Genomic DNA, 15715 nt, shown 5'->3' with positions numbered 1-15715 from the left:
TTGGTGCTTTAAACCACCTCTGGCATTATTGTGTATCTGTGTATCTTTTCCTCTGCCAAGATCCCTTGGCATGGGTGGGAAGGGTGTGATACAAATGTCCCAGTTATGGCTGAGCTCTCCACATCTTTTATTTTCTGCACATTGACCAACTGGGAGGGGTTGTCTTTGTGCTAATTGCCAGTTGCCATCGACTGCATAAAGAAGCCTCTCGGGTGACACTTGAGAGAAGTTCTGGTGCTATGACAGCCACAGCAATAAGTCACCAGCAGTCATTTCAGTACTATGTCCATTTAGCTGAATAAATGGTATTGGCTTCTCTTTTAAGGCCCGTGACCTGTTTAACTACAGGTTCTTGGCCCTGTGAATGGCCTCAGATTTGCATTCCATTTCATGGAGCAGGCTTTAGATCCAATCAGAAAGTGGTTGGTTAATCCTATAACCTTCGTGCCTCTGTTGTACCAGTGGGCATATCTTATCAGGCCAGTAGTTGTGGCTTGTGGAGCTCACAGCTAAGATTGGAGCAACAATATAAGATCTTCCGTCACTATTAGTGCTACCTGGCATGTATGGAACTTTCAGGTGCCCATTTCCTCTTCTCCATGCTTGGATTTGATCTGGTTTGAACCTGTGCAGGTCATGTATATGCTGTCACAGTGTCTGTGAGATCATCTGTTCATTAGTCCTGTTGTGTCTAGAAGACAATGTTTCCTTGGAATCATCCATCACCTCTGGCTCTTTCAGTCTTTCCAGCCCCTCTTCAGCACAGACCCCTGACCTCAGGAGTAAGGTTTTGATAGAGACTTCCCCTTTAAGACGGAACGCGTTAAAGTCCCTCATTCACTGCACATTATCTAATGGAAGTCTCTGTGTTCCATCCACCGCAAGAAGAAGCTCTGATGAGGTGTGTGGTGCTCTCATCTGTGAGTGCAGCAATAGGTCATTAGGAGTCATTCTATTGTGATGTTCATTTAGTAGGATTAACATTAGTAGGATTTCCTCTAGGGCTCATTACCCATCTAGTGCCAGGCTCTTCACCACTTTAACAGTGATAGGTATGGGTTTCCTCTAGAGGGTCTTGAATCCAATAAAAAAGAGTGATTGGTTATTCCCTTAACATGTGCCAATGTTGCACCAGTATGTCTTATGGGTAGATCACTTTTATAGGCCACAGAGTTTGTAGCTGAGTGATACCGATGACTGCTTTTCTCCTCTAGCAGTACGGAAATTGCCTTCCAGCACCATAAGCCCTCGTTAGTAGGGGTGAGGTTTCTAATTAAATACTAGCTTGATTTATCTATGTTCAATGACATGAGTTGTGTCTTCAACAATCAGTCTCAGCATCTGGTTGTGGAGAGTAACCAATAACCTTGGCAATAGCCTGTGTTATTTTGGGGGTGGTGTCTGTGGGACCTCTTTGGTCAATGGCTCAACAAGATGGAATACATTCCGGGCACTGGGATGTTCACCTCACCACCACCACCAGGTAGCTCTGGTAGGCCTGGAACTTGATATGTAGACCAAGCTGATGTGCTTGCCTCTGTCTCCCCAGTGCTGGGATTAAGGGTATATGCCATACTAATGTAGTATGTGCTGGTACTTTTGAGAACCTCCCCTATGCCTCTACTTCTAAAATTAAACAAGAGAATTCCAAGAATTGGATGAAAGGTATCTACATAACAGTCCTCACCGAACATCATATTAATGCTGAAAACAATGCTTTTCTCTTAAGGCAGGAATAAGAAAACGATGTCCATTCTCTCTAGATCTATTTGATAATGTGTAGGTAGCTAGGGCAATCTGACAAGAAAAAGAGATGAAATGTATCAAGACTGGAAAAGGGAGAAGGAAAATTATTTGTATTTGTAGATGATCTGGTATGTAGAACATTCTAAAGAAAACCACTAAGAACATTTATATTGAGTTTAGAAAAGTTTCAGGATGCAAGATCATCCTGAAACTTAAATATCCACTGAAGGGCCTGGAAGATGGCTCGATGGACACAGCCCTTGCTATATGAGGAGCAGAGTTATGATACCCAGAACCTCCCCATCCAAAAAAAAAAAACGTCCAGGTATGGGGTCTGCTTATAATCCCAGCCCCGTGGGGTGGAAGAAAAAGAAACGAAGCATTCTAAAGATGAGCTGGCTAGGCAGGGGAGCTGAAATTCGAAAGCTCTAGGTTCAGTGAGAGGCCCTGCCTCAGTCTATAAAGTGGAGTGTGATTAAGGAAGATACACAGTGTCTACTTGGGAAAATCCACATGCAGTCATACACTCGAACACACATATATGCATGCACACCACACTCATACATGCATAAAAGGTCCACTATACTTTCGTGCACTAGAAATGAGAAATTCCAAAAGGAAATGAAGAATTTGATTTGAGATAGTATTAAAAAGAACTCTTAATAATAAAACAGTTCAAAACTTAAACCCGAAAGCCCACAGCACTTTGTTAAAAGAAATTAAGACCTAAATAACCAGAAAGACCCTCCATTTTCATAGGTGGAAGAATGAATATTATTGACACTGCAATATCTCCAAATTGGCAATCAGATTAAATAAAACCATTGATTACATGCCAGCAGGATGTTCTTTCTGTGGAAATTGATAGGCTAATCATAAAATTCATAAGGAAATTCACCCCAGTTAGTTATAGTGTATAATTCTTAAATATGCTGTTTAGTTTGCTATCTGTCATTAAGGATTTTATTTTTTGAGACAGTGTCTTGCTATATAGCTCAAATTGGCATTGAACTCATGATCTTCCTGTCCCCCCACTTCCTAAGTGTTTGTGTTTTCCAAAAGGGATTTTTCTGTTAATATTCTGAAAGGGTTCTCTCTTTTTATTGTCTTTGGTTTTGGTATCAAGGAAACGCTGACTTAAAAGAATAAGTTTTCAAAAAAGTTTGATAGTGTACACTGGTAATGACAGATCCTTAAAAAGCTATAGTAATTGAGAGAATGTGGCACTGAGGTAAGGAAATCAGGTCAATTAACAGTCTAGACTAAAATGTTAAATTTAGGGCTAATTGATTTCTGACAATGTTGCCAAGATTGTTCAATATAGAATGGATGTTCTTTGCAATAAATAGTGGGAGACAGCTGCATATCCATCCGCAAAATGAATTTGGACACTTTATACAAAGATGAACTCAAAATAGATCATACACATAAACATAGGACCTGTAATTCCCTCACTGTCTGAAAGAAAATAGGAGTAAATCTTCAATGATCATAACAATGACTTCACAAGCAACAAAAGTAAGAATAAGTAAGTCCAACTTGATCAACTATCCAGAAAATTTCTGCTTTATATGACAGCAACCAAAAGGAAAAAGATAGTTCATAGGATGAAAATATTTGCTAATCATTTATCTGCTATTTGTATGAAGGATATGTAAGAAGCTTGCATCTATCAAATAAAAAGATAATCCAATCATAAAATGGCTTAGCATTTGGGGAGACAAATCTCCAAAGAAGATACACATGAGGCTAAGGCACAGGAAAAGATAGTTAGTGTCATTAATCATTCATGAGATACAAATATAAACCATAACGAGATACTATTTCATACTCATTAGTGTGTCTGATATCAGAATGATGGATAATAATGACATTGGCAAAGAATGTGAAAAAAATCAGAACCCTCGTGTTTTGATTATGGGAAGGTAGAGGGATTCAGCCATTTAGAAAATAGCTTTAACAATCTTTCAACATGTTAAACACAAGGTTGCCATACAGTCCAGCAATTATGTGAAGATATATGAGCCCAGGAGAACCGAGAACAGGTTTACAGAAAGCAGTGTGTACAAATGTTCACGGTCACACCTTTCCTATCAACATAAAGAAATAATCCTAGCGCCCGTCAGCTAATGAGTGGACAAACAAAACAGCATATCTAGACAGCGAGCTTCTCTGCGGTGAGAAATGAATTAGTGATATCTACTACAATGTATGTTTGTGGGTGACCCTCACAAACATCATCTTACATTACAGGTGTCAGTCACTAAAGAACAGATATTGTGTGACCCTATCCATGTGAAATGTGTAGTATAAACAAAACTGTGGAGACAGAAAATAGATTAGCGAATGCCTGGGACTAAGGCCAAGTGTGTGAGAGAAATGGTTTGGCTGATAATGGCCAAGAATTTTTTTTTTTTGAGGTGGCAACATTTGGTAAAGATGGACTGAAGTAACGGGTGCACATCTCTGTGAACACACTGCAAACCATTTAATTCTGCATGCCAAATAAGTGAGTTTTTTGAAAGTGAATTCTATCTCAATTAACTCCTCAGCAAAAAGATCAAGGGTGCTGCTCAGTGGTCGAGCAGTCATTCAGCCCCAGGACCCACGTTCCACTTCTAGAATTGCAAAAAAAAAAGGAAAAAATTAAACATGAAATTATCAATTTGATCTTAGAACTTTAACCAAGAAAAGGAAACATGTTTATTCAATATTTTCCTTTTGCAAATATTCTTTGAAGGTTTATTTGTATCAATCCCAAACTTGAGATCATCTATCTGCTTGTCAGTCAGACAAGTTATAAACAAGATGCTGCATATCTGTACGAAGGAGCAAGGAGTAATACTCCACAGTGAAAGGGAAGGGTCTATGGTGGCGAAAGCTGCACTGTGAAAAACCCAAGTCAGGGCCAGCCTGGTTTGCTTTCATTTGTATGGGAAACAAAGCAACAGAGCCAGGAAGCAGATAAGCCAGGCTGAGACCCCATCGGAGGCAGCAGAGGTGAGAAACTGTTGGGAGGACTGGCTGGACACCTGCTGGGCATTAGACTGCTTTTCAGAGCTGCTACTGGGTGAACAGGCATGTAAGGCTTTTCTTTCTTTTTCTTTTGTTACATATATTTGTAGAATTTGCTAAATGGGTGTTTAGTATAATAATGAAAAGGCAAAGATGGACTTATCGGCTTGATTCTGACAGCATAAACACAGGATACATATCTTAGAAACTATTGAAAAATTACTTCTGAAATGAGTTAGAAGAAGGCTGAAGGGATGGTAGAGGGGATAAAACTCTGAATCTTTTCATATACTTTGGGTTTTGAGTTATACTGATGTTTAGTGTTTAAACAGTTATTTGAAGACTTATGAACACAAAATTGTTATGGCACGTTAGTGAGTCCAGCGCTGCAAGCAAACCACTCCATCTGCTATTTTAAATATTTATTTTGTGTGTGTGTGTGTGTGTGTGTGTGTGTGTGTGTGTGAAAACGCATGAATGTAGATGCTGTCTTATTTAGGGTGGCTGTTATAAACACTATGACTGAAAGCAACTCGTGGAGGAAATGGTTTATTTCAGTTTACAGTTCCACATCATAATCCATCACCGAAGGAAATGAGGGGAGGAACTCGAGCTGGACAGAAACCTGGAGGCAGGAGCTGAAGCAGAGGCCATGGCAAGCGCTGCTTACTGGCTTGCCCACTGTGGCTTGCTCAGCCTGCTTCCTTACAGCACCAAACACCACCAAGTGGCACCATCCGCAGTGCCATCTGTGGGTCTTCCCTTACAAAACGTCACTCAAGAAGTTACCCTGCCGGCTTGTCCATAGGTCAATATAGTGTATGTGTGTGTGTGTGGGGGGGGGTTTTCTCAGTTGAGGTTTCCTCTTCTCAGTTAAGTTTATGTCAAGTTGATATACAATTAGCCAGCATGGTTGCCCTTCAAGACCAGAGGTTTTGGGTTCCCTTGAGGTGGAGTTACAGGTGGTTATGAGTGGCTGATGTAGGTGCAGGGAGCTGAAGTCCTTTGGAAGAGCAGCAAGTGCTCTTAATCTCTGAGCTGAGCTATCTTGCCAGCTCCACCCCATACCTGCTGTTTTAGACTGTGGTCATGTGATTAGTGTTGATCCAAGGTCTTCTGGAACAGCTTTTCTTCCTTCCTTCCTTCCTTCCTTCCTTCCTTCCTTCCTTCCTTCCTTTTCCTTCCTCCCTTCCTCCCTTCCTCCCTTCCTCCCTCCCTCCTTCCCTCCCTCCCTCCCTCCCTTCCCTTTTCTTTTTTCGAGACAGGATTTCTCTTTAGCTTTGGAACCTGTCCTGGAACTAGCTCTTGTAGACCAGGCTGGCTTTGAACTCACAGAGATCCACCTGCCTCTGCCTCCCAAGTGCTGGGATTAAAGGTGTGTGCCACCACTGCCCGGCTGGAACAGCTTTTTTTAAGCCAGTAATGGCTTCCTGGCTTCCGTGCTATGCTCTTCACCTTTGTTTTGGCAGCCATTCTGAGACTGGTGGATACACACAATTTCTGAGTACCCCATGGGATACAACTACTTTTGCACACCACACACACGCACACACACTTTATGGTTCTGGGGATCAAACTTTAGTCCTCATGTTCTCAAAGCAAGTACTTTACTGGCTAAACCATCTTCTCCTCAGGCCCTGGTCTACTTTTCAATGATTGAGTTATTTGCATAGTGAGAACAGACAAAAAAAATTTTACAACTATCTGTAATGAGCATTTGCTTCTTTGGGCAGTTTGAGGGGAACAGTTTCATTTCCTCCTGCACATAAGATGAAATAACCATGACACTGGTCTGAATGGATATCTAAAGGGTTCAGATGCTTCAGTCATCATTGTTTCTTTTGATTTGTAAAATATTTTTATTTCATTTTAAAATTTTACTTAGCTTTGCTTAAGATAGAGAGCCACCCTGAGACATTCTGTCTATTGGCTAGGTATTCCCTTTGTATCTTGCCCGGGGATTTTACTGGGGATAGTTTATTCTCATCTCCTAAGTCCCCTCTTTTCTGAGATGTCATAAGGAAGAAGTCTTCAAACCCCTCTTTTCCCTCTGGACTCTGACCCCGGAAGTTGAAAGAGGTCATTGTCACATCATCACTCGTCAACCAATCAGGGGGGGGGGCTCCCTTCGACTACCTTCCTATTCCATAGAAGTTCTCAGGCAGCTTCAATGGAAGGAGGGAGCTAAGAAGGCCCTCTGTAAATCTCAAGATGATCATTACAACATGGATTGTGTACATCTTTACCCGGAAAAGTGTAGGGCTACCCTTCCCACCAAAGTCAAACTCGGTGAGTGGTGGTGGTGGCCACATGGAACTGGGATATTCCATCTTCTCTCCACTGCGGTTCTGGTGTGCTTCACAGACACCCCACAACATGTCACAGTGGATAGCAGCAGCGGTGGCGGGTGGGTCTCTAGGGTTTCTGAGGTCATGATCTTAACCAATTTGTTCCAGGACATTGAAGTTGTGGAAAGTGAAGCTGTATCCGTCGTGCAGCATTGGTTGAAGAAAGTGAGTAGAATTCTTCTATGACTCAGTGCCTCAAATTCTAGAGTGCAGTTATCACTAGGGGGCAGGAACCAGGGCTCCACTCTCTATATACTGAGAAACTCAAGTTTGTGTCTAGAGTTGACTTTAATTCATTCTAATGTCTGAGAGGATGTGGGGTTTTGTGTTGGCATCACTACTCACCGACTTATCAAACATCCTAGAGGATGGAATTCTACTCAAGGTGGTCCCCCAAGTACTTTGGAATAGGGCCGAGGGCTTAGGGGAGGCCCCAAAGGTTCGGAGGGGAATAGCAATGGAGGAGCTTTGTGTAGAAGCTGGGAGGAATGGAGTGAGAGTGGTGTGTGTGTGTGTGTGTGTGTGTGTGTGTGTGTGTGAGTGTATGTGTGTGTGTTTGTGTTGCAATGGGAGGGGCACAGGGGAAGGAAGAAGAGAGGGGGCCTGGAAAGCGACCAGATGGAGCCTGGCACTTCAAGAGGAAAACTATTCACCTTCCCCTTCCAGACAGAAGAGGAGGCTTCTCGGAACATAAAGGAGAAGATGTCTTCCAATATCCCTCCCACTCACGGACACGACATACATGTGACCAGAGATTTGGTAACTGAGAGTTTGTGGGGAAGAGGGGGTGACAAAGTGTGGTGAGGGATTTTGGGCAAAGGGCACATCCCAGCTGTGGGCGTCCACGCTGACTGGTAACCACACGTATTCAATCTTGATTTCCCAGGTGAAGCACCAACTCTCCAAGTCTGATATGTTAGCAGACCCTAATCAGGAAGTCCTGGAGGAGAGAACGAGGATCCAGTTTATAAGATGGAGGTACAGTACCCAGGGAGCAGGGCAGCCTCCTGAGCAGGCGCATTAGTTCTAGAGAAACCACCTCTGCTGGCAGAGAAATTCCTCAGTCATGCTTTGGCGACTTACGGCAAGAGTCTTGCTATCTGGAAGGCTTAGCTCCTTCGTACGTTTTTAAATGACCTCAGCAGCTGGGGAACTGGTCTTGCTCTCCATTTTCCTAAATGCTTCTGAATATGTTTCGGATTCTTGTTCTTTTTGCTCTTGAATTGTTCAGAAGTGGCAGCACTTGAAAGCGCCGAAAGAAAATAGCTCTTAAAACGCAAAAGCCAAAGCGCTCCTCTGCGACTGCAGTGTGGAGAGCCTGGCAGTGCGGAGGTCTCCGGGCACCGGAGGCAAGAACTTTGTGACAAAGCTACGTTGTCACCTTCCTGCCACCTTGGTGCAGCCCGTGTCCTCACAAGCCTTACTTGGTCCCGAAGATGCTGTAACTCCAGGTGTGGGGCGCGGGTGGGGTGCTGAAGTCACCCCACTCCTGCGGAGGCATCCCAGTTTTGTTCCCTGAGTCCATCAGGGCCAGATCATCACATCCATCCTTCCTCGAGCTAGTCCATGTGTGACCTCTGTCCTCTCTGGTCATGTTGTCCACTTTGCTCTTCTCTTGGGGAAACTGCGTTCCTCAGCAAGCTTAGTTTTGCTTCAGGGTTCGAGTATTCGTGAGTTTACTTTGCCAGTGACAACATATTGTAGAGTGTTTGAATATGCACTGACTCCTCTAGGGAGAAACAACCAATGTTGGGATTTCAGAGCCCCCAGAGAAGAGATTTTCTTTAGAAATGCATTGAGGTCCTCAGCATTACTGACTTCAATCCCAGCTTCTCCTTGCTTGAATTGGACTCTGGAGTTACAAACATTACTCTCCTTGGTTTGGACCAACCTCATCTTCTAATATTGCTTTACTCTTGGCTATACAATTAGTTTAAGATTTCTGAGGCAGGCGTGAAGCATCAGTTGTTTCTCTACGTGTTATTTCTCCACTCTGAATTTTCAGTGGAGATTGGAAGTGAACGATCTGTTCTTTCCCAGAATGCACTGATTCTGGGGTTTTCTTAATAGTTCTGGTAGCAGGTGGTCAGGTGATAACTTTGTGTGAGGCAGCACTGGCTTTTCATTCTTTTAGTAGGTGTGCATACATCAGCCTGTGCTTGCTAACTGGTCTGGAGGAGGAAAAAGAGCCAAGTACAGCCCCACATTCCATGGATGTATACATGAAGCGGACAGTCGGGTGTGTGGAAGTTAGTGTTAGCGAAGCCTGGAGGAAGGTCTGAGAGCACAACTTGAGACTCAGGCTGCACATTTATTAGGCATTGCTGCCAGATCATCTCAGGAAGCTCAGAGGGGCTCTTTGATAGGGTACTATTATCTGATTAACAGGAAACTGAGGAGAAAAAGAGAGCCCTGTAGCCTGGGCATCCCAGTGCCGAGGCTCCTGTTTTCGGAGGGTCCCCTTCCCCTTAGGTTGGGGACCGTTAGCCTTGCCTGCTTTATCTCCTACGGGCTCCAACTGGTTCCTCCTGGTAGGAGCCACAGTCACAATCATACCCCCATCTCTCTGTGGGCAGAGGGGGAGGCCAGACAGAAGTTGGGCCTCAACCATAAGGGCACCACAGCCAAAGAAATGGGTATTTCGTGGGCACTACGGGCCACTGGAGGGGAGGAGTGGGAAATGGCATGAGAAAAGACAGGAAGCAGACTAGAGAAGGAAAGACAATGTCAGCATAGAGAAAGAATGCAAACAGTGACCAGTGTCATGGGACCAATCCTAAGAGTCTATAATGAAACTAGAGAGGAATTTGGAGTGGGGAGTGCAGCAGTTCAATCACCCTGCTGGTGGCCAGCGTCTCTTTCCCTGTAACCTTGGAACCATAGGCTGGGTGACTGGAAGGTCCTTTGTTATTTAAGAAACAGAAGAGTGGGGGTGGGTTCTTAGGCTCATGCATCTGGAGTCCCTGCTACTGTTCTGGTAGTCCCGATTCCAGTAGCCTTGCTAGACTCAGCTGTTATGAAAAGCAGCTGAGGATCCCATGGTGCAATGGTGTTTTCCAGCCACACCCGTATCTTCCAAGTGCCAAGCGAAGTGATAGAAGATGTCATTCAGGATCGCATAGATCAAGTGAGACAAAGGTAAGTTCTCGTGACGAATTGCCTTGTGTGCCTACCTGGGTACACGTGGGTGGGGATGATGTCAGTCAGCTGCCCATCCCAATCATCTGGTGGCTCTAACTTGAGTGGGGGCATTAAGTTCCAAGGGCTTCTTTCCTTTGTGGTCCACATTACGGTGGCCTTTTCAACCTCCCATGGTACCCCCCTGCCATGACTCCAGGCTGAGGGCTTCCTTCCTGGACTTCAGTTCTGAAATTTACACACGATGATGGCTCAGGACCGTGCTTCCCACCCGGCCCATGCCTTGTGCCGCCGTTAAGGTATTGGGTCTAGGTAGGTTCTGGTGGTAGGCTATTTTCCATCTTGCTGTTCTCCTCTGCCCTCTGCAGCATATCTCACCTCAGGTGTGACTCATCTGATGAAAGCTTCAAAGTGTCTTGCTCAGAATGCTAAGGTGAGGAGACCCATAGGTAAGGGTCTGGGTGGCTAGGGCAGCTAGCCTTGGTAGTGGAAGGGAGACCTAGCATGGGGAGCTTTTCGTTTTCCTGAGTGAGGAGTCTGCACTCAGAAGCAGTGAGGGCAGGGACAAGTAGATGTTGCTGTCCTAACTCTACTTTGAGATACAGGGTCTCAGTAGGAGTGAGGGCGTACAGAATTTGAACCTGCTACCGGCAAGGGACTTTTGGCCATACATCCGCTACTTGGGCTTTGCACAATGCAGTTGGCCATAACTGAATGTTGTTCAGTTCTGGAAAGTGAAAGGCTGGAGGTGGAACCATTCCAATACAAGGAGCATGCCTGAAACGGTCACCGTGCCCTATCCAAGAGAGATGGCCCTGGTAGCTGCTGTGGGGGTGGGGTGAACGACATGATTGACACGTAGCTGGAAGCTACATGCTTAAAAAGCATCAGGAAATGCAATGTTAGCATTTATTAAGTGCTCTCTGTATGCCAGAGTCTGCACAGGACATGTTTTGTCCAGAAAGTAGAGGACTTGTAAGTGAAGATGGGGAACAGACACTGGCTTCAACTGGCTGCACATTTTCATGAGGGCTCACTGAGCGCATCTCTGATTTCTAGGTTGAAGGCCGCCCAAGTTCATTAACAGCCCGTGTCCAAAGATGTCCACCTCATGTTTGACCTGAAGAGTGACCAGACTTGAGCAGAAAGACTATAGAGGTTGAGCCCTTGGTTACCACCATGATGACACTGGAATCTTCTTGCTGAAGTGTTAATAAAGAGACATCTTATCTACCAACCAGCCCTGATGTTGGTGTGGATGGTTTGCCGTTCCTTCCTCTTTCTCTCCTTCCTTCCCTCCCTCACTCCTTCCGTTCCTCCCTCCCTCTCTCCCTCAATTATCCATGCATCCATCCGTGCATCCATCTATCTGTGCATTCATCCATGCACCCATCCATGCATCAATCCATGCACCCATCCATCATCCATCCATCCATCCATCCATCCATCCATCCATCCATCCATCCATCCAATTTTAGGTGCCTTGCAGGCCTGATGCTGGAGGCACATAGCTACCTGCTATTCCACTGCCATGTGTTGCAGTCAGTGCAGGGGATCCCAGCATTTTTGAAGGGATGCTGTGTGGACTGGGACGGGGGTTGGGCGAGTGAGGTGGATTTTCTGCAGGAGTTCTGGGGATTCCTGTATTTTATGCCCACTCATTGCTGCTTTTGCATCTTCCTTTATGTGGCTCTCAGTTTCTGGCCTGCATCCTTTTCTTTTCTCTCAGACTAACTTTAAATATTTCCTGCTAGACAGCTGAAGATTCTCTTCTGTTTTTGAGTGTGAGGAAGTCGTTATTTTTCCTTTTAGAAGGATGGCTGTGCAGGCTCCTGAATGCTGCTGGTGTTTCCATCCTTTCAGAATTTGAGTATTTCATTCTGCTCTCGCTCGCACGGTTTCTGCACGGAGTTCTCAGCCTTGCTTGTTATAGACAGCGAGTTTTCTCTACTCTGTCTTTTTCATCACATTTTTTTTAAAAGATTTTTTTGCATTCACTGCGTTAAGTGCTGAGTTTTGTAAGGCCTTTTCCACACAAGTTTTAAGGCATTTTGAGCACATTATCCCATTTCCTTTTCTCTCCCCTCTTCACTTCTGTGAGTCCCTTTCAGTCTTTTAGACAATTTTACTTCTATTTTTTGTGTTATATGCACATTCATGTATCTATATAAAATCTAGAATTCAGAAAGGAGAGGAAAATATGCAATGTCTGTCTTTCTGAGACAGAATTAATCTGCTTAATATGGTAATAGCCCGTTGCAACCATTTTCTTGCAAGTGACATAATTATGTTCTTTCTGCCTGAATAAACTCCCATTGGGCATATTTACCACATCTTCTCTACCCCTTCCTTTGCTGACAGACCTCTATGTTGACTGGTTCCTGTATCCCGGACTTTGAATCTTTGAAGATGGTATGAATAGGCAAGGACCTTTCTTTTTCCCCTGTGCTTGGAATTCTTTGCGATCTCTGGATTTGTTGTTGGGTGCCTGTTCTGAGTTTTGGGATGGTCTTACCTGTTACCACTCCAAATACTTCTGTGGCCTTTTTTCCTGTGCCCTTGATCATCCCATTACACACGCACTACAGAAATGTTTGGTGACTGACACGTAGCTCTTGGACATTCTGACCCCAGCTTCTATATGGTTCTTTGTTTGTTTTCTGTTGCTATTTCTTGCTTTTCATTGGTGATGGGAGCTGAACCCATGGCCTCATGCATACTGAGTATACAAAGTGCCACTGAGTTACACATTTGGCCTGTATAATGTTATCTATTCATTGGTGTGTGTGTGTGTGCAGGATCTTCCTGTCTCCACTTCCCCTGCACTAGGAGTATAAGCCACCACATCTCGTTGTCTATAGAGGTGCTGGGGACTCAGTTCCTCATGCTTACAGAGTCAGCTCTTAGAGCAGAGCACCCTTCCCAGCCCCTGCTGTTATTTCTTGAGACTCATGGATGCTTTGCTAACATTGTCACTTCTGTGTTGTATTTTCTTCTGGACCTTTCCCTTAGACTTTTCCTTAGTGTTTCCATCTTTCTGTTTATATTACCCATCTGTTTCTACATGCCCATGTGTTCCCATAGAGCCCTTGGTGTATTTATGGACGTTGTTTTAAATTCCTGGCCTGATTATTTGCACACACCTGCTTCACACAAGTCTGATTCCGATAGCTGCTGTGTTCCTCCAGAATCTATGGCTTTTATTAGTTGCATGTCTTGAAATTGTTTAATGGAAGGCAGACATGATGGATTAGGCCAAGGGACTGAAGAAAGCAGGTCTTTAGTGCCAGGCTTTCTGCTTAGCTGGCCAGGGGTAGCCTGCGTATGTTATCTCTTCTGAGGGTTTTCTTAGCTACTCCTTCGCAGACAGAACCTGAGGACTACAGTCTTTCAGCTGCCCTCTCTGTCGCCACGCAGGAAACTCCTGTGATGTGTGTGAGGAGGGACGTCCAGGCAGCCCTGTGATGAGGCCTCGTATTCACTGGGCCTGTTCCCTGGGCTATGACCTTCTCAACGGCTTCTTGGTTCTTCCATTGTCTGTCTAAAGACTGGAAGTCTGGAGGGTGTGTGTGTGGAGTTGGTCATTCCTCATCTCCTCACCTGGCTTGATTCTAGAGAAATTATTGCCATGAAGGCAAGCTTCTGTGGAGAAAAAGACAACATTGTGGGCCAAACAATGTCACCCTCTCCCTCTCTTGGAAGGGTAAAGAAGTTTGGCTTTGTTCTTCACGGGGAAAGATCTGGACACAGTGTGGATGGAAGGACATGGCGTGAAGGGTCCTCGGACTGAATGTGGTCAGGATCAATCCTATTCCACCTCCAGACAGTCTGCTACAGGGGAGGTTTTCCTGCTTCATCTCTGGTTCCAAGGAGGCTCTGGACAAGTTTGTCCATTCAACCTGCACGTTAGTGGGGAATCTGAGATGAGGCCTTTCTTTCTTTCTTTCTTTCTTTCTTTCTTTCTTTCTTTCTTTCTTTCTTTCTTTCTTTCTTTCTCTCTCTCTCTCTCTCTCTCTCTTTCTTTCTTTTTCTTTCTCTTTCTGTCTCTTTTTTCTTTCTCTTTATCTCTCTCTGTCTGTCTTTTTCCTTTCTCCCTTTCCTTCTCCTCCTCTTCTTTGTCTTTGTCTTTTAATTTTTCATTTTAAAGCAAGGTCCCATGTAATCCAGACTTGCTTCATATTCACTATGTGGCCAAGAATGACCTTGAATTCCCCATTCTTGGTCTTTAGGCCTATACCTCTCAAATGCTAAGATTATGGGCCTGTGCCACTGAGCCCAGTTGTTGACTTTTAGTTCATTTGCAAGACCAAGTTCTAACACCCCCTGTTGCCACAATGGCTTTATCCAAAGAACTTGAGCTGGCAGGGGGGGGGAGGGACAGGGAGAGGAAGAGCCAATAGGAGTTGCCTAGTCAGGGGCAGGAGGGCAGTGTGCTGGATTGGTGGTGGTGGAGACATGGGTATGGGAAGGGAGGGAGGGAGGAGCTGAGGGCTACTCAGGCTGGAGCTGGCCGCAGAGCCCGGGAAGATCTCACCTCCAAAAACAGCCGTGGTGGCCATGCAAGCTGATACAGTTTCCTCGGAGACTGGTGCTGCATTGTGGGCTAGTGGGAAGTAGGAGATGGAGCTCAGAAGGAGGGACAGATACTGTCCAGGAGTCTTCCCACAATGGTCCCTCCCTTCCTTCCTCCTGTCCATCATAAAGTTGTGTGTGTGTGTGTGTGTGTGTGTGTGTGTGTTTCCCACCATCCTGGACTCCATGCTCAGCCTCCTGACCCAGAGATGGTGGAGCCGCATACGCAGGATCTGAAGCCTGTTAAAGGTGTGCCTAAAGAAATACTCTCTCCTTTTAAGTTGTTAGTCTTAGATGTTTGTCACAGTGGGTAAACATGGGGGCAGAGGGTGATTTTGCATGTGGAGAAGTCTGTGGCAGACATTGCAGTGGACAGGAAGGTACTTCCTGTGCCCCTTGGGCAGGGACAGGGAGTGGAGTGGGGGAGAAAACAGTGGATTGAGGCAGACCTGGTGCTTGAACCATGTTCAGTGAGAGAAGAGTCTGGAGGAGTCAAGGAGAGCAGCCAGGCTGGGTGGCCAGTTCAATGGACCCTGATGTTGAGTCCATTCCAGTGGTACAGACACAGGGCGAGCAGGGATGCACACACGAGTTAGGTGGAATGTGTTGCACTTAGGAGGGGTGCTGTTAGGCAAGGGCTCAGCACATCCAGGGGAGAGCATAGCGCTCTGGGGAGAGTTGTGCTAACCTACGGTCCTTTCCTGGGTGAGAGACCATTTTCCTCACAACCACTAGATGGCAACATTTCCACACAAACGACATTTCCTGAAGGTGACCTGGTTTTTTTTCTAAGACCCCTAGCAGGGCTTGGAGTAGATTTTTAGCACTGTTTGGGAAGCTTTGAGATGAGATAGCTTTAAATATCTTTATTTAGTTATGGAAACAGTTTACATTCA

At 45.0% G+C, this 15715-nt stretch overlaps 1 protein-coding gene across 1 annotated transcript; it reads left to right on the top strand.

Moving 5' to 3' along the window:
• Nucleotides 1-6972: 6972 nt before the first annotated feature.
• Nucleotides 6973-11417, top strand: Spata19 (spermatogenesis associated 19). The gene is made up of 7 exons (XM_075967958.1): nt 6973-7050; nt 7218-7274; nt 7776-7868; nt 7996-8087; nt 10170-10247; nt 10616-10680; nt 11307-11417. The coding sequence occupies exons 1-6, from the start codon at nt 6973-6975 to the stop codon at nt 10677-10679; spliced, it is 462 nt and encodes a 153-aa protein (XP_075824073.1). The 3' UTR covers nt 10680; nt 11307-11417.
• Nucleotides 11418-15715: the final 4298 nt, after the last annotated feature.

This window comes from Microtus pennsylvanicus, chromosome 3 (genome assembly GCF_037038515.1).
Source record: "Microtus pennsylvanicus isolate mMicPen1 chromosome 3, mMicPen1.hap1, whole genome shotgun sequence".
NCBI classification, from domain to species: domain Eukaryota; kingdom Metazoa; phylum Chordata; class Mammalia; order Rodentia; family Cricetidae; genus Microtus; species Microtus pennsylvanicus.
This window is presented reverse-complemented; position numbering and strand designations above follow the sequence as displayed.